The sequence below is a fragment of the Mauremys mutica genome, chromosome 8, assembly GCF_020497125.1.
Source record: "Mauremys mutica isolate MM-2020 ecotype Southern chromosome 8, ASM2049712v1, whole genome shotgun sequence".
Taxonomy (NCBI): Eukaryota; Metazoa; Chordata; order Testudines; family Geoemydidae; genus Mauremys; species Mauremys mutica.
This window is the reverse complement of record NC_059079.1, coordinates 92,836,929-92,855,172: the sequence shown is the minus strand read 5'-3', so window position 1 is coordinate 92,855,172 and position 18,244 is coordinate 92,836,929. Positions and strand designations below refer to the sequence as shown.

The 18,244-nt window shown below is 42.9% G+C and overlaps 1 protein-coding gene across 4 annotated transcripts in view; it reads left to right on the top strand.

Moving 5' to 3' along the window:
* The window catches only part of STK32A (serine/threonine kinase 32A), a 93,883-nt gene that overhangs the window by 53,309 nt on the left and 22,330 nt on the right, over window positions 1-18,244 (top strand). For all 4 annotated transcript variants that reach the window (XM_045028532.1, XM_045028531.1, XM_045028530.1 and 1 more), the window contains exon 6: window positions 5,401-5,438. In XM_045028532.1, the coding sequence (XP_044884467.1) occupies window positions 5,401-5,438 (38 nt within the window). The remainder of the gene's footprint in view (window positions 1-5,400; window positions 5,439-18,244) is intronic.

Below are 18,244 nucleotides of genomic sequence, written 5' to 3'. Positions count from 1 at the left end.
CAAGGACTCTCTCTCCAATGTCTTCCTCCTGTCACGGTCAGGGAGCCTGATGTACGTGTTCCCTCCGATTCCACTCATCAGCAGGGTCCTGGCCAAGATCAAGAGAGACAAAGCTCAGGTTATCATGATACCAGCATTGGTTCGGCATGCTCATGAACCTGGCAGCGGCTCCTCCCTGGCCCCTGCCCAACCGACCAGACCTGCCATCAAAGGACCACAGGAAGAGGTCCAACAGGTCCTCCTGGGAAGCAGGAAGCCCTCAACCAGACTGACTTACCTGGCAAAGTGGACGAGGTTTTCCCACTGGACATCCGAATGCGGCATCTCTCCCTCGCATTCTTCCATACTGGCTGTCCTGTCTAGACTGCCTGCTCCATTTGAGGAACCAGGGCCTGGCACACTCTTCCATTAGAGTACATCTCGTGGCCATCTCCACTTTTCACTCACCAATCCAAGGACAGACGGTGTTTTCCCATGACATGACAGTCAGATTCTTGAGAGACTCTTCCCACAGGTGCAGACTCCTGTCCCGCAGTGGGATCTTAACTTGGTCCTCTCTAGGGTCACCGGCTTGCCCTCTGAGCCACTGGGCTCCTGCTCCCTTTCCCACCTGTCATGGAAGGCTGCGTTCCTGGTGGTGGTGACGTTGGTGAGACAGGTCTCTGAGATTAAAGTCTTGAGCTCAGAACTGCCATACACGGTCTTCTACAAAGACAAGGTTCAGCTGCGGCCCCACCCAGCCTTCCTGCCAAAGGTGGTATCTACCTTCCATATGAACCAGGACATCTTCCTCCCACACAGGACCAGTGAAGAAAGGCGTCTTCACTCCCTGGGCATCCGGAGCGCCTTGGTTTTTTACTTTGAATGTACCGAGCCTTTCTGTAAATCAGCTCAGCTCTTTGTCGCTACGGCAGACAGGATGAAAGGCCTTCCAGTGTCTGCGCAGAGGATTTCCAGTTGGATCACCTCATGCATAAGGACCTGTTACAATCTGGTGAGAGTTCTGCCACTGCTGATTGTCAGAGCCCACTCGACGAGAGTGCAGGTGTCTTGGGCAGCCCTCCTGCCGCACATCCCTATCCAGGACATCTGTTGAGCTGCAACATGGTCCTCTGTCCACACGGTCATGGTATGGCATCACTCAGCAGGCCAGGGATGATGCTGGGTTCGGCAGAGCTGTGTTGCAATCTACACGTCCATTAACTCCTACCCACCTCCAGGGGTACTGCTTTGGGATCACCTAATATGAAATGGACATGAGCAAGCACTGGAAGAAGAAAAGACAGTTACCTTTTCTCTAACTGGTGTTCTTCAAGATGTGTTGCTCATGTCCATTCCACGACCCGCCCTCCTTCCCCACTGTTGGAGTTTCTGGCAAGACGAAACTGAAGGTGAGGAGAGCCGATGGAGCCCCTTATACTGTGCTATGTGGGCACCACTCGAGAGGGCGCCAGAGCCAGTCCTCTACGGATACTGCTAAAGGAAAAACTTCCAGCACTGGTGCATGTGGTGAGCACACACGTCTAATATGGAATGGACATGAGCAACACATCTCAAGGAACACCGGAAAAGGTAACTGTCTTTTATCAGTGTAGGTTCAGGTTATTTTATTATTTCACCCTTCAGCAACCATAATTGCATTGGTTTCATAAAATTAAAGGCAATGAAATAAACCACCACTTGAAGAAATTTACATTGACCTTCAAGAGCCATTAAGTACGTCGTGAAATTCGATTAATCCTTTTGTGTGGAGTAAAAATCATTTTTTGCTTTGCAATTTTCATAGACGCCATATTAGAGATACCACATGGTTACTAGCAAATATTGCCCTGCTTCTGGGAAACTCTTACACCATCTGGCTGGGAATTCCCTTTTGGCCATTCCTCTTGATAAACATATTTTATGAATAATCAACCTCCTGGGCAATCGAAAAGGCCATAACACAGCTGGAAAATTCAGGCTTTGAAACAATTACAAAAACTCTTCTGATTAGAGAAGTAATTAACCCAGTTTCATGAGGATAAACCCAGTCCTTCTTGAAACATTGTAAAGTGCATGGACCACTGTGTTATCTTCTTACTTTTCCCTTGATATTAGGTGCTTCTGTTCTCCTCTCTTTCTTCTCTGAAAGTACAGCTGCTGTTGATTTTATTCACTGTGTAGTGTTGTCAAGAATATTCCAGGTTTAGTGATTAGCTGTATTCTCCTTATGGGATGAAATTCACCCCTGTGTAGAGGGCCAGTATAAATCCTGTGTCCGATTTAAGCCTAGTTTTGGGGGATTAAATGGAATGTAAGTGATGCATATGCCCTGGTCTGGTCCTCTAAACAGGTGATTTTTACCCATGGAGAGGGATGGAGTGTGGAACTAATTCCAGGTGGCACATATCTTTCTCTTGTTATCTGTCTCTTTTTCAGATTTGGGCCTGGAGCACTGAGTTCAGATTCAAATTCACTGAAAGTTTGGACTTGTGATATCCAGGGTTTTGATTTGGGCCATTCTTTTTTTCCCCCTCAATAAAATATTTATTACAAAAATTAACTACTTTTAGGGTATATATTCCTTATGATTGAAATATAATTCATATTAAACCAAAATGAACTTCCATAACTAATCACTCATTTCTAAAATGTGATGGATGAAAGTAGAAACTATTCCAGTGCATTTTCTAACCAGTTTTGCCCTCTGCAGCTCAGTTTTTTAAATGTCTGCCAAAGTGTGATATAGCATATTTTAAAATGTTTCATATTTTTCATTTCATCATTTGAAATTTTTGAATAAATGTATGTCTTCCTGAATAACTACACTGTCATATTGCAGTGTAGTTTTCTCTTGCAAGCTCTTGGTGGGTACTGTTTGGCCAGAGAAGGGTAACTGGTTCAGAGTTTATGGGCTGCTAGTGTCTAAATTATCACCGGACTGAAACCTGTTGAACAGCCGTAGAACTCTGCAAAACTGGTGAACATTTCATGGCAAAATTTTACAAGGAAACATTTGTTCTTACATTTCAGGCAATTTTGCACTCTGTTTTTTAGTTTGTGAAATTCAATCAAAGGGCTATTTTTACATCGAAACATGAAAAAATGTTTATTTTGGGATGTCAATTTTTGAATTCACCTTTTGATTTGAACCATCTAATTTTTGTTTGGAATGGGTCTTTTTAAAGGGGGACACTTTTAAGCAAATCAGTGCAATTTTTACACCAATTTTCAAATTCATAATGAAATTTTCATAGTGAAAAAAATCATTTAAGATGTCACTCAGAAAGTTTTGCAGCACCTTAGTTACTTGTTTTGAAACTTCACCAAGATATCCAACAAATAAAACATGCATCTGCCATGAAGAGCGGTTATTTTTAAGCAAGAGGGCATTGGTTTCAGATACGAAAACCGCCATGTGAAAACTGAAAATGTGAAGCAGAAAGCTGTACATCCCAACTCTGCTTGATGTGTGTCTCCTATTTGGGTCTGCTTTATGCCAGTCAGAACATTCTGAAGTAAGCCGCGCTTTTGCACTTTTAGAGTCTTCTTATGAGTGCACCTGACAGAAGGGGGGAAGCTTCTGCTTTTTTTTGTTCCAAAATATGATTCTATGATGTGATTGAACGCTTGTTAGTATAGTACTGTGACACATTGGGGAATATGTCTGTCTAATTATTAAATTCTATTTAGTTTCATGAACACTATTTGTAATTGTAACAATCATTGTGAATTAGACCATCCATTTGGTAGCAAGAACTTGACATTTAGTGCGGAAATTATGTCTGGAAAGCATGGGTAATGGAGTGGAAAATTTGTGGTGACAGGGGGCTGGACTCAATGACTTTTTGAGGTCCCTTCCATCCCTACATTTCTATGATTCTGTAACAGAGACATCAGGGATTATTAGCACTGAATGGCTCTGCCCTGGTGAAACAATGGATTTGCTGTGAGCAGGACCATTGACTTTAAATGGACTCTCTTCACAGAAACTTGTCTGAGGAGAAGGAAGGGGGCTGGAATTCCCCCACCCAGGTCTAAGGGAATGGCTGGGAGAGCTGAGGTACAGGGCCTGTTTTAACAAGGGGTGCTTCTCTAAACAAAAGGGGCCTTTTCATCTCCAGGACCAGAAGACCCAGAAGGAGGAGTGAAGGCAGGCGGGAACAAACCTGGAGACTTACAAAATGGGGTGAAATCAGACTAGGAGCGTTCATTTAGGAATTTCTTGGTTTCCAAGGATCTGTAACTGTCTTGTGCTTTTTAAGAGTAAGGTGTGTATGTGTTTAAGAAATTCCTATGCTAAGCCTGTGTTCCTGGCTTTCCTACCACACTGTTCCTGAAGGGTGAAACTAGGAAAACAAGAGTTTCCACAGCCAGCGGACTTTGTGATAAACATGTTGAAGCAAGTAGGAGGCTCTGGACAGCTGTGGCAGTGGTTCCAGGGTTTAGGTGGCTGTAAGGTCCCACTGCCCAAGAATGTGGAGAGTGCACCTGAGAGACCCAGAGCTAGGAATAGTGACCAGTCACTGGCCAGACCCAGGAAGCTTAGCAGCAGTTGGATCCCCTTACAACAGACTCAACATCACCAACTTCTCCTGGTGCCGGTGGTTGCTCGACCCCTACCCCCGGCCCCGCCCTGATTCCCTGCCCCCTCCCTGCACCCCCCATTCCAACCCCTTCCCCAAAGTCCCTGCCCCAACTCCACCCCCTCCCTGTCCCTATCCTTCCCCAAATCCCCGCCCTGGCCCTGCCTCTTCCCCGCCTCCAAGTGCGCCGTGTTCCCGCTCCTCCCCCCTCTCTCCCTCCCTCCCACAGTCACGAAACAGCTGTTTTGCAGCGGCAAGCGCTGGGAGGAGAAGCGGGGATGCGGTGCACTCAGGAGAGGAGGCGGAGGTGAGGTGAGCTGGGGTGGGGAGCTTGGCTGCCGGTGGGTGCACCCACCAATTTTTCCCCGGGGGTGTTCCAGCCCCAGAGCACCCACGTAATCGGCGCCTATGAATAGATTGGGGTCCATTTTGAGAGCAGGACTGGACCAGGGCCTAACACATACTACTGCTGATCAAAACAAAGAACCACTAACATTTAGCTGGACTATCAAGAACCAGACACTGCAAACCAAAGCAGCCACATGATCATATCAGAGGAACTCTAGTCCTCCCTTCCCTTCTTTATCATCATTAATCTAATTATGTCTAAACTAAGGATCACTGGCTCACAGAGGAGAAATACAGGATAATCCCACCCCACAAGGTCTCTGGTATACCAGGCCTCTTACTCCTGTCTGTAAAATGCCAGCAAACGTGGGTGTTGTATAAATTATAATAATATATCTCGCACAAACCTTTCCCTAGGCTTGTACAGTCACATTATGTGTCACCATTCTATGCTGACATCCCTTTTTCCCTTCTCTGTCACTTCTAGGGACATGAAGCCAGACAACATTTTACTGGATGAGCACGGTAAGAGCCGGTTGTTTTGCGGTAACTGGAACATATGCGTGCACAGAGCAGCACAGAGTAGGTGACTTGAAATGGGCACCTTCCAGCCTGGATTTGGAGCCTTGTATTATGCAATGTGTTGTGTTGTCTGTGTTAGATTGTAAGCAGTATGGGACAGGAACTGTCTTTTGTATTTTGTTTGTCTTCATCTGCTTTCTGTAAAGCACCATCATGTAATCTTCTGGTGCTATACAGCTCTGTGTTGTTGAACTTCTATATGGCTCTCTTCTACATTAATGCCCCATAATTTATCTAGTCTATTCTTAAATACTTCCAGTTACCATAATTCAGTGACACTTCTAGAAGTCATTATTATAGATGATACAATTAGCGCTGCCTGGAGTTGATTGCCCAACACTTCTCCTTAGAAGATCCTGTTTTCAGCTACTTATAACTTTGTCAAACTTCAACCATTTGGACTGACATTTTTCATGCCAGATCATGTAATAATAGACTCTATCATAATGTAGAGACACACAGAGGGAATGAGGGGTTGCACAAGCAACCTTAATTCTGTCATTTCCTAACTTTTGAGTGCTTAACTCTGCAACCTTAATGTTCTTTTAATGTAGTTTTTTGTTTATAATGTAGATATAGATTTTAATCCTGGAATCTTTACTTAAGCCTTTCTCAGGCAAAACTTCAGATGAACTCCTGTATTACTCTCTACACTTTTTTTTTACTCTGGCAAAACTCCCACTGAAAATTTGTCTGATATTTATCTGCTTTTAAAATGTCAAATATCTCCTGGAAATCCTTGTAACTGGCTCATTTGTGAGAAATCTTTATTAGTGCTTGCAGTAAGCTACTTGTAGAGTAAAAAGCTGTTGCAGAGAGCATAGAATATATGAAAGTCATTATCACTTTGTTGGCTTGATGGGTTTTGGTGCAGATGCTGAAATTCCTAGAGAACTGCCATTGTTTTAGCTTGTAACTAGCTTTGCCTGACATCACCACCTGTCCCCAGACTGTACTCATTTTGCATATGACCTCTAATTTCAAAGTGCTGGATAATTATTTATTTAAGAACTGTCAGAAAAGCTTTCCCTGCCTTTCTTTACAAATACACATCTCTTCCTGTCTCACTCAGGGACTTCCTTCTGCCTCCTCAGATGCAGATGTAAATAAATAAATAAATGGGCCCTATTCTTGCTCTCTCTCTGCCCCCAATTCCAATCCAACCCATTTGGATTCGTCAGACAGCACAAGTGGTCACCTATTGGCCATATCTAAGAATGCTTCTGGGGGTGGGGAGCTGCCAGCCAGCATTGTAGCTGGCTCCTACATCACCCTCTCCTCCTTGTCCTAGAGAGGGGAAGCCAGGCCCAGAAGGGGCAGTATTGGAGGTGTGAAGGCAAGTTGACAGAGCACTGCTCCATTCTGGCAATTCTTACCTAGTTGACTGTCATTTTGTGACTGTTGCCAATGGTCAAAAGTGCTACTCTGGCCTATATTGAGACCACGGCTTGAGTTGTGAAGGGCAGATATGTGCCACCTAATGTGTGCACTTTAATTGAATTCTTGTGGCACATCAAATTAGAACTGGTCGGGAAATGTTGTTTCTATTCCCTTGAAGAATTTCAAATTCTGTTGAAACTTTCCATCAAAAGTGCATGTTTTCCTTAAAAAAACAAAATCCCCCCCCCAAAAAAGTTGGTCAAAATTGAACATTTCCTATGGAAATTGCTGCTTTGACAAAAAAGCTATTTTTCACTGACAAAAATGTTTCAAATGACAAATTTCAACTATTTCTACATAACATATTAAAATTAATTCATTGATATGTGTACAGACATTTGATTCAATAGCTTTGTGCACTAAAGGGCTCTTCAATCTAGCGGAGGAAGGCATAACAAGAACTAATGTCTGGACAAACTCTAATTAGAATAATTTGTGCCATCTTTAACATTGAGGGTGATTAACCAGTGCAACAAACTAGCAATGGAAGGGTGAATTCTTTGTCTCCTGATGCCTTCAAATCAAGACTTGGATGCCTTTCCGGAAAACATGTTTTAGCTCAATACAAGAGTAACTGGGTGAAGTTCTATGGCCTGTGTTATACAGGAAGTCAGACTAGATGGTGTAGATGTTCCTTCTGGTCTTAAAATATATGAACAATCAACATTTTATCTTTGGCGTTGAGGCTGCTGAAGGACATCTTTTGGGGATATTTGTTTCCTTTAATCTTCACTAGCTGTCAGACCACTAGAACACCTGTTTCTGTCCATTTGCTTGTATGTAGGGGGTGAAGTTCACTTCTGAGGAGCCTATGCTGTTATCCCCAATTGCAAGAGGGATGGAGTATTTTGATAGTCTGACCCAGTAGGTGTCAGTCATAGATGGCATTCGACTGTAAGTGGTGCCTTTGTACTCATGTTCCTCTTGTTGTCCATATGCAGCCCAGCTCATTGGGGTGTTTCCTTCTTTCTGTGGGTAAACTTCTGAGTTCCCACCTCTCCTGATGAAATTGGTGGCCATTAAAAGTGCTCACCACCTCGCAGGATTGGGTTTTACAGGGTCAAATTACAGAGAGGCCTGAGCAATAAATTCAGATCCAAAACTGCGTTAAATATTTCCCAGTACAAAGTGGTGCTTGGATCTGGGATTGTGTTCTGCTTGGGATCAAGATAACTGCGAACTTCCTTAATGTCTGTGCAATTGGGGCTGTTTTTTTAGCCCCATCTCTAGTTCAGTCTGAAATTGTAATTGGTTCAGATTGATGATGCATTTGTTTCAGTGTGTTCTTTTCTGGAGTTGTACCCTTAACTCCAGTGCCCTCCTGACTCTGACTTTCTGCTCTGTGGTTTCTCTCCCTGTGTTTGCTTCGCCATGGCAGTAGAGGTGTGTAATTCTATTCATGCGTGCAAAAAGCTTTTTACCTACAGTTCACATTTTTGTTTTCCCCTGAGTAATTGTTCTTGCAGCATCTGCATCTATATTTAGACTGGGAGATTATGCTCGTTTTCCAGTGTCTCTTCCCCTTTGGGTTGGAGCTGCAGACTACACTTCCATCTCATGTTACTTTGCCGGGTTTATGCCCGCACTGTATGGGTACAGAGAAAGCTGTTGTCTGTTCACAGATGTTCTATTTTTTGTTATTTTGGTTCTTCCTTTAGGCGTAAGGATCAGATTTTGAAAGGCATTTAAGTGCTTAATGATGCAAATAGGTGCTTCTGAAAGTCCTACTAGTCACCTAATTTCTTCTTTAGGCACCTAAATACCTTTAAAAAAATCTGGCCTTAAGTGTATTCATTTAGATTCTGCTTGCCATCTGTCTAGCTTTGAGCATCCATTCAGTGCAATGCAGGCCTTTGGACAAACTGTACATGTGTGAAATATATTTCAACAATTAAGCTCTACTTCCACATTGAAAGAGATTAGTGCTTGGGTTACAAAGGGCACAGACATTTTTATTGATTTTGACCTTTAACTGGGCCAAGAAAGCCCTGAGTATTCTGTAATCATCATTTTGTCTTTGTAGATCGGTCTTTCTTTTGTTGATCTTACTTATTCCTGATCGGTGGAAATACCTATTATCACATTACACATTAAAATAATTTTTATTGCATTGACTTGAATAAACTGAATGTACATACATAATATATTTGCAACTACTGTAATTTGGTTCATAGTCTGCAAGGGGTTGTTATGCATTGGAGATGAAATTCAGCCCAGTGCAGAGAGCTGGGTGAAGCTCTGTGTACCACTGAAATTCCAACCAAGGACCTACGTTGGAGCTTAAATGGCATAGGCCCTAGAAGGGCCAATTCATCTCCCACTCAGGTCAATGGACTTCAATGAGAGTTGGATTGAACCCTAGGAAAGAAGCCTCTTTCACCAACTGGTGATCATTAAATAATCATTCCAAGCCTAAGGTGATAATTTGCACATACCTCTTGGATTAAAGAAACCACAGGTTCATCTGAGAATGTGAAAGAATCCAATTAATGTAAATTTGCAGGAATCATGATTATTGTTTAAAAGGATTTGCTTAGTTTTACTACACTAACAAAACTGAGACAGAAGTGTCTCGTAATGGCCTCCGCTCACTTCTGTTTCCTCTGCTGCAGCCAAGAGTTTCTGCTTCTCACATGGGTTGGTAGTGAATTATACTAGTTCATCCTATCTCATATATAAAATCAGTAGATCCTAGCATGTAGCCAAGATCCTTTCCTAGTAACACCAGTCTGGGATTTACCTGTAACTGTCCAAGGTGAACTGGGGTGGCAAGCCATGAAGACTAATTTGAACTTTTAGTTTTTAGACTTAAAACATCCTGTTCACACGCATGGGGTTTCTTAACTCTTAAATTCCTAGCAACAGCCATGGATGGAATGAACAGGCTGCTTTCCTACCAAATATTAGACTGTAGCTACATCCCCAGCTGCAAATATTGAGAATTGAACATACATAGATTATTATGTCAGGTGACCCTGCCACATTTTTGGCTTTCAGAACCCTGCTTCCAGCTTAGTATTCCAATCAATCTGAGCTCTTGAGAGGTTAAAAATTTTTCGGAAACTTGGGATGTGTTTAAATTAATCCCTTCAAATAAATGATGCACCCAGAGGAGCATAGATTTTGGCTCAGAATATCAAAGTCTGAATAATAATAATAGCATCTATAATTCATATATATTAATGTGATTTCCTGCAAAGAGGAGATGAGAGTGGCAGAGAGAATGAAAGCTGACACAAGGATGTGAAAAGAACCAAGCATTTGTCTCGTCTCTACGCAGCTCCTCCTTCAAGTGCTCTCCAAGGATTCAGTGCTGGGGTTTTCTCTTTGGAGCGAGAAGGGTGGTCTGGCTGATTTTGGAAGGCTGTTGAATTGGTAAAGGCAACACATATTCTGTCTGCTAATTAGTCGGTGGCTGATAGATGCACTGTGACATCTCAGTCATGTTCTTCCAGCAGTGCAGATGGCAAGCCAGAGGGACAATGGCTCCTCAAGCTTTGCTTTCTTCCATCAAAATCAAGCCAGACTGAAGCCTCACAGCATCCAGAAGGAAGTCTGTGCTTCTCTCAGCACTAACCCTACCTACAGGGCACTCGGTCACTGAACGGGGTGTGGCCTTAATAGTTCTCTTAGCATATAAGCATTTATAGCAATCAGTGCAGAGAACCACGTTTCCCCGTTTCAGGCCAGGGAGGCTGTCTGTGGAATGTGAAACTGCTGAAACTCCAGAAAGTGACTTTTTTGGAGTTATTCAGCATTGTCCTCTCCCGATGAAGCTGGATATATTAACCAATGACCTGCGGCCTTTATACTCAGACACTGTTTGGAATAAGACTTACCTACCTTTCGTGCCTAATCTATTTGTATTACAGTAGTGCCTAGAGGTATCCTAATTGAGGGTTCCTAGTGCCAGGTGCTGTTCACAAACATCACAAAGAGACAGGCCCTTCCCAAGGGGCTTACAGTCTAAGCACTGTACAGTTAAATTTGCTAATGTTGCCCATTTAGGACTTCATACTGGATACTCATCTTCACCTCCCTCTGTTGAAGCTCTGATTATTTTCTATTTTCATAGATTCTAAGTCCAGAAGGGACTGTTGCCATCATCTAGTCTGACCTCTTGTATAAAACACAGGCCATAGAACTTCCCCAAAATAATTCCTAGAGCAGATTTTTTTAGAAAAAATGTCCAGACTTGATTTTAAAATGGTCAGCGATGGAGAACCCACCACAATTAATTAATTGCAGTGGTTAATTACTCTAATTTTTTTTTAAATTATACCTTATTTCCCGTTTGAACTCTAGCTTCAGTTTCCAGCAATTGGATCATATTATACCTTTCTCTGCTAGACAGAGGAGCCTATTATCATTTACATTTAGTTGTATTAAAACACATATTGTTTGCTTGCACCCAGTTTACCAAAACAGTCTAGATCACTCTGTATTAGTGACCTGTCCTCTTTATTATTTACCACTCCCACAATGTTTGCGCTATCTGCACACTCTGTCAGTGATGATTTTATGTTTTCTTCCAGGTCATTGATAAAAGTGTTAAATAGCGTAGAGCCAAGAACTGAGCCCGGTGGGAGCCTGCTTGTAATCCACCCACTCAGGGATGATTCCCCATTTATAATTACACCTTGAGATCTGTCAGTAGCGAGCTTTAATCCATGTAACGTGTGCCATGTTAATTTTATATCGTCTAGTTTTTTAACAAAATATCTTGTGGTACTCCATAAAACACTGTACAGAAGTCTAAGTACATGAACACTATTAACTTTATCAACCAAATTTATAATCTCATTTAAAAAAAATTAAGTTAGTTTGGCAGGCTCTATTTTCCATAAACCCATGTTGATTAGCGTTAATTACCTAGCCCTCCATTAATTCTTTATTAATCAAATACCATGTCAGTCACTCCATGACCTGGCCCAAGTTTGATGTCAAACTGACAGGCCTATAATACCTGGGCCATCCAGTTTACCCTTTTTAAATATTAGCACAACACTACCTTCCTTCCTGCTTTCTAGAATTTCCCCGGTGTTCCAAGATTTATTGAAAATCAACATTAATGGTCCAGCCAGTTCCTCAGCAAGCAATTTGAAAACTCTTGGATGGAAGTTATGTGAACTTGCTGATTTTAAAATGTCTAACTTTACTAGCTGCTGTTTCTGACTCATGACCCTGTTACTCTCCCATTGCAACAGATCATGGGAGAGACCAAATTGGACAACACACACCAAGATTTCGGTAGACGATATAGACATAGATGTTAATATAAATGACCCTTCCTAGAGTCTCAGCCAAAGATGGTACTTAAAATCCTCACCTCCAGTGTGGAGGAATTCCCTGCAGAGAAGGCTGACATGCTGTCTGGCATGAAAGCAAATATCATATGCCTGCAAGATACACTCAAAAAGGACAGTAGCACCAAATATCCCTTACACTCATGTTTCTGTGAACATTGAAAGCAACATTTATGGCAGTATCACAGTGCCAGTGGGCCTTCAGGAAGGATCATGGCCTAACAGGCCCATGACAACTCTGTGGGGAATACCTGGGAGCAAACAGGTGGTACCCCCCAGCTAATTAGAAATAGACCAACTGAGTTAGAGGGAGACTGCTAGAATGCTATAAAGAGAAAGTTGCCCAGCAGACGGAGGAAGCTCTCTCTAGAAAAGCTCTGTGACAAGCTGGAGGAACACACAGGAGGTGGACTAGCCCTCTGTGGGGACAAGCCCTGAATGAGGGCTTAGAGTTGACAGTAAGAGCCCCCAGAGAACTGGGGGAGTCCCTGGGGATGGGAGACAGTGGGGAGCTTCTGTCAGGAAGCTGCAGCAAGAGAGCTAGAGACTGCCTCTAGACCAGAGAGAGCTACAGTGAGAGCCTGGCTCCTGGGAATGGAATAGGAAGATGAGGAGACCAAGAGACACTCTGGAGAAGGAGCAAGTAACTAAGAGATTAGCTGTCCAAGGAGGACTAGCAGGATAGAAACTGAACCCCAGCATGGGCAGGGGTGGAGCAGCTGAGTCTGGGAGGCAAGCAAGACTGCTGGTGATTTACTGAAGAAAGGAGGTAAGAAGCCAATGACTTCAGTGAGGAGGAAACTGAAGCCGGGGACAATTTCTTTGTTAGTTTATTGATGAATAACCCGCCCCCCTCCACCCTGAACATGGGGTTATTGAAGGTAAAGTCTGATGCAGATAAAGTCTGATTTATGTAGCCAAAAGAGGAAACTGAGGCACAATATGGGGCCTGGGCTTGTGACAAAGTGGTACCAGACTGAGTAAATGTGGTAGGAAATGTGGACAGTGATGGAGGTCCTGCAGATCCTGCAACAAGAGGCAGCAACATTAGAGCAACTGAAGATGACATCTGTAAGGGAAATGGATACCTCAACTGAGCTACTGCTAGTGATCAAAGTGACAACAGGACAGAGTTTGACAAGAGCTCCAAAACACGCACACATGGTCTCCCCATCATGATTTTTCTGGGAAGTGTAAGGAACTATGGAGCCTTGAGGACTATGGAAGTTGGATGAAAAAAGAAACCCGTGAAGGAGGTGTCCAACTGGAGAGATGGGGCAGACTACCCATGGGTGTAATCAGACGAAGGAACGGAGGGGTGTCTGTTAGAAAATGAGATTAGAGGGGTTTTGTGGGAAGAACCTTAGAGCTTACCAAAGAGAAATGCCCTTACAACTGGAGAGGGAGGGGGGGAGTGAAGGGGGAAACTCTCTCACTGTGATGAAAGGGTGGGTGATACAGGGTCTTGGAAACAGCACCTGATAGGGGAAGCTCTGCTAGTAGTTAGTGCTGTAATAAGGGAAAGGAGACAGGTTCCCAAATGGAGATTGCGATGGAGGGTAGGTTTGGAGGAAGATGGCCTTCTGGTTCAATCCTAAACACTAAAGGGGAATCTATATTGACTGTGCCCTGGGGAGGGTCTGGAGTGTGGTGTGGGCCACACTGCACAGGATCTGAAATGGCCTGGACTAAGGACTTGTTCGCTCCAGTTTAGGAACTGTGGGGAACTTGTGGGGAGCAAGGCCAGTGCACCTGTGCCAGGTCTGCTGACCCCAATTGATACTGAGCTCATTCAATCCTATAGGATCATCACAGTGCAGAGGCAACTCATGGCGGGGGTGTCAAGTACTCTCTCCAGATTGGCTGGTCAGGGGCAAGGAGGGAGAGGGGCTAGGGTGACCAGATGTCCCGATTTTATAGGGACAGTCCCGATTTTTGGGTCTTTTTCTTATATAGGCTCCTGTTACTCCCCACCCCCTGTCCTGATTTTTCCACATTTGCTGTCTGGTCATCCAATAGAGGGGCTCTGTCCTTCTCTCCCTGCATTACTATTGATAAATTCTTTTTCCCCCATCTAGTAAAGGACCAATACCATTGTTGGGATTCTTTTTGTTCCCAATATATTTTAAAAACCTTCTTATTGTCCTTAACTCTGCTGGCCATAAAGTTCTTCTCGTCTCTTTGCTTCCCTTATAAATTTTCTATAGTTTCTACCTTCTAATTTATATTAATTGCTATCAGTTTTCCCTTTCTTCCATTTGTTATATATTAATTTTTATAGCTGCTTCCACTTCCTGTCTAAACCAAGTTTTTTTTTTTAAACTAATATGGCCTTATTCCTCGATTGTAGCTTTTGGGGCATCTATTAAAGTGTTCTTAAACAGTTCCCAATTGTCACTCACATTTTTCTGACTAAATTCTTCCTCCCAGCTAATTTGGCTCATAATTGTTTTCAGCTTTATGAGTTTAACCCTTGTAAATTTCAAAGTTATATTGATTAGTGGTCTGGACTTTATTCTATGTTATTTCCTCTCTACCTGTGTGTTTCTGTGAGATATTTGTATAGAGCTTTATATCCTGATCACTACATGATTTTGGAAAAGTCTTGTAAGCCCTAATTTTGGTTTTTAATTTAGCCACAGAGTACCTGTATCAATAGCCCTATTCTTGCTTCACAAGAAATATTTAGCCAGGATTGTGGAGAGGCGCATAAAACCCTCTTGCATCATTCAGGCCAGAAACTCATTAGTAGAGTCTCTGTTCTTGCTTTCCAGAAAAGCTGATCATATTTTACTTATATGGCTTTAACAGCTGAATTAAAGCCAGCGGTGAATTCCTAGCTATGCATAAGCAATGCAATTTGATTTCATGAGCCCTTAATAACTCAGTGAGCAGAGGTGGAGGTTCTTACAGGTGTGGGCTTGATCTCTGTGGTAAAGGAAGGAGAAGCAATTCAACAATGTTCTCCTGTTTCAGAAAAAAGGCTGAGGAGTCTGTGAAACATCATAACATGCACAGAACCTCTCTGTGAAGCTTGCTGTTCCTGATAAAGACACTGTTTCCTGTCAAGCTTGGCACTCTGCATTCCCACTGAAGTCTTGGGGGACTGAGAGGCTCAGCACCTTTCAGGAGATGCTTGAACTCAGTGGGAGCTGAGGGCACCCATTCACTGGCAGCCCTCAGCACCTTGCAGGGTTGTGCCCACGCAGCCCACAGGGGTTCAAAAGGTGAAATTCACTGCAGTGCAGAGGGCCTTATGGTGGGTGTTCGCACCACTCTGCATGGGAGGTCTGCCCGCCGAGCGGCTGGCTGACTGTCACTGCTACAGGAAGGGTCTTGGCTCAGGCTCCACATAGAGTGCCATGAAAGGCCACATTGGGGGAAGGCTGGAGGGGGATGGGGGTGCACAGGAGAAGTTACAATGCTGTATTTATGCTGATCCAGTGGCCCCAACACCACCTTCAACAGGTGCAGAGGGACTGTGCCTGCTAATCCAGGACTCAGCAGATGCTGTGGATTTCACCTCCCTAACTTCCATGTGCTCCATGCACACAGAGTCCAAATACTCAGGTTCTAGGTGGTTGCAGTGATTTCACCCTTAATGCCCCTGCCTTCCTTATGCCATGTTGGCATTTAGGTTCGCATACATGTTTTTGTTGCCATTTTGGGGAGCAATATTACCTTAAAAGTGCCCTCCTTTGGGTTGAAGCAGCACTGCAGAAAGGTGCCAGATTGATTTGCCTGCTCCATAATTGTGGTTCTGAATTTAGCCAGGAAGTAGTAGCGTACAAAGTGCCTGAAAGAAAATGTATGCATCAAAGAGAGAAGAAGATGTGGTAGGTGGAAACAAAAGAAGGGGAAAAGCCAGGCAAACACGTTCTTGGCAAGTGGCAAAACCCTTGTGTCAGGCTGCCTGAAATTTTATATGACAAACTTTGCATGCCTTCTGCTGGGAAGTCCGTATCTTTAAAGCCAATGTTGTCAAGTTTAGAATGTTGAGATAAAAAGATTGAAGTCAGTACAGAATGAGTTTTCTCAGAAATAACAAATTACCCAGACACCAGTTTTAATATGATGGATCAAAGATAATCAACATAATAATTTTAACATATGAATTGTTTCTTACCAAAGAGCTATGTGGAGCTGCCTCTTTGGGCCAAGTGCAGCTGCCCTCACTGAGTGGCCCATCCACCCCTTATGAAAAAAATATTCTCTCTCCATTTGAGGAGTGGTCTAGTTTACTTACCTAAGGTAGAAGTTGGTGATTCTCTCCCTTTAACCTGCAGGTCCCTGTGGTCTGCTCACCAGCCCTTGAGCTCACTCACCTATAACTTTCTTTACCTTTGGGAAGGGACTCATATTTGTATATAGCCCTAATGAACACTCAGGAACAAGACAGTTACAACCAACCACCTGCCTTCCCATCCCTCCAGAAATGACTGCTCTCCCCCCCAACCCTTTATTTACTTTTGTATTTTGAAGGGGATGACTATGGTTATTTACAGAGAGGTAGCAATGAAACTGGCAAATTATCAAAGAGGATAAAAACTTGGGAAATATTTTCCAGGGTGGTTCCTCCCCCCCCCCCCAACATTTAACCAACTTCCCTTGCCAAACATCCCAATTTTGCTGCTAAGGTTTCATCAATACAGAAACATTTGGTGCAGATCTAGCTATGTCCTGCTGGAGTAAGATGGCAAGACATTAAAAGCATGAAGTTATAAATGGGCAAGATTTTAGCTAGGCTAGAAGGTCAATGCTCAAACACCTGAAAGCAGTGGAACTTTAAATGAATGTTCTCTCTTGGAATGTGCTGAAGACCTTAGAAATGAGCTACAATTCTGGCCATGCCAGTTGAAGATCATTAAGATAGTTGAAATCAGCATTGCTGTAACAAGGTCTGGATTATGTTCTCTCTCGATAGCGCAAAACATCTTTATGGGTGTCTTCTTTGAGTGGGTAACGGTATTCTGAGCCCATACTGTCACAGCCATATTGTAACATAACAAGATGAATAGAATCAAGGCCAGAAGGGACCACCAGATTCTCTAGTCCGACCTGCACATCACAGGCCACTGAACTCCGCCCGGTTACCCCTGTATACTAAACATGCCAAGAAATGAATTTACCTTAAACCAAGTCTTTTATTTATAATGATCCAAGACAAAAACGAAAAGAGGAGACAGTAAAGGAAATGTGTGCTCAAAATCTTCCATTTGTGGGCGTTACCTATATGCATCAAGGAGTAAAATCCATTCCTATTAACCATTAAGAGACTATATTTAGATTAGATTAGTAAAAACATGAATAATTTCACAATTGAAGGATCCTGGTTAGTTGAATGGGATGATTAGATTATTTAATCACTAGTTGATTATCAAGGACTTATTTCGTGATAAGTGATAATTCAGTCATCTATAACACGAATACCATGATCTTAATGAATTACTTTATGAAATATAAATGAATTGCAGGGCTTAAGTGTGATTTGGACCTTTTAGGCATAAATTTGCTCTTGTGGTTCAGTGGATAGTTCCTTCCGTTTCAGTGCTCAGAAAAATGCTGTTTTCTCTTTTATATTCTAGCTTGTATATTCCTATCTACTTGTTGCAATTTTCATAATTTCTTATATCCTGTATACAACTGGTTAATGTACTATTAAAGTTCTGCATATCTATAGAGGTGTGTTAGGTGCTGCTGTGTGATACACATCACTGTAGAACTTCTAACAGGATATCAGAAAATTGGAACGTCTGTTTCCCTTATGCTGTTCCCATAGACATGTTAATAATCCCCTCTGCTAAGGTATTATTAGTCTGGACCTCATCTACTTTGTCATCCGTGTCTTGCTCTTCCAAAAAGGAAATGAATTGGCGACATAGTACATTTTGTTATTGCTTGGGTTCTTAGCAGGTTCCCAGTATTATTTATTTACTTACTTGTATTGTGGTAGCACATGGGAGCCCCAGTCATGGCCCAGGACCCCATTGTGCTAAACGCTAT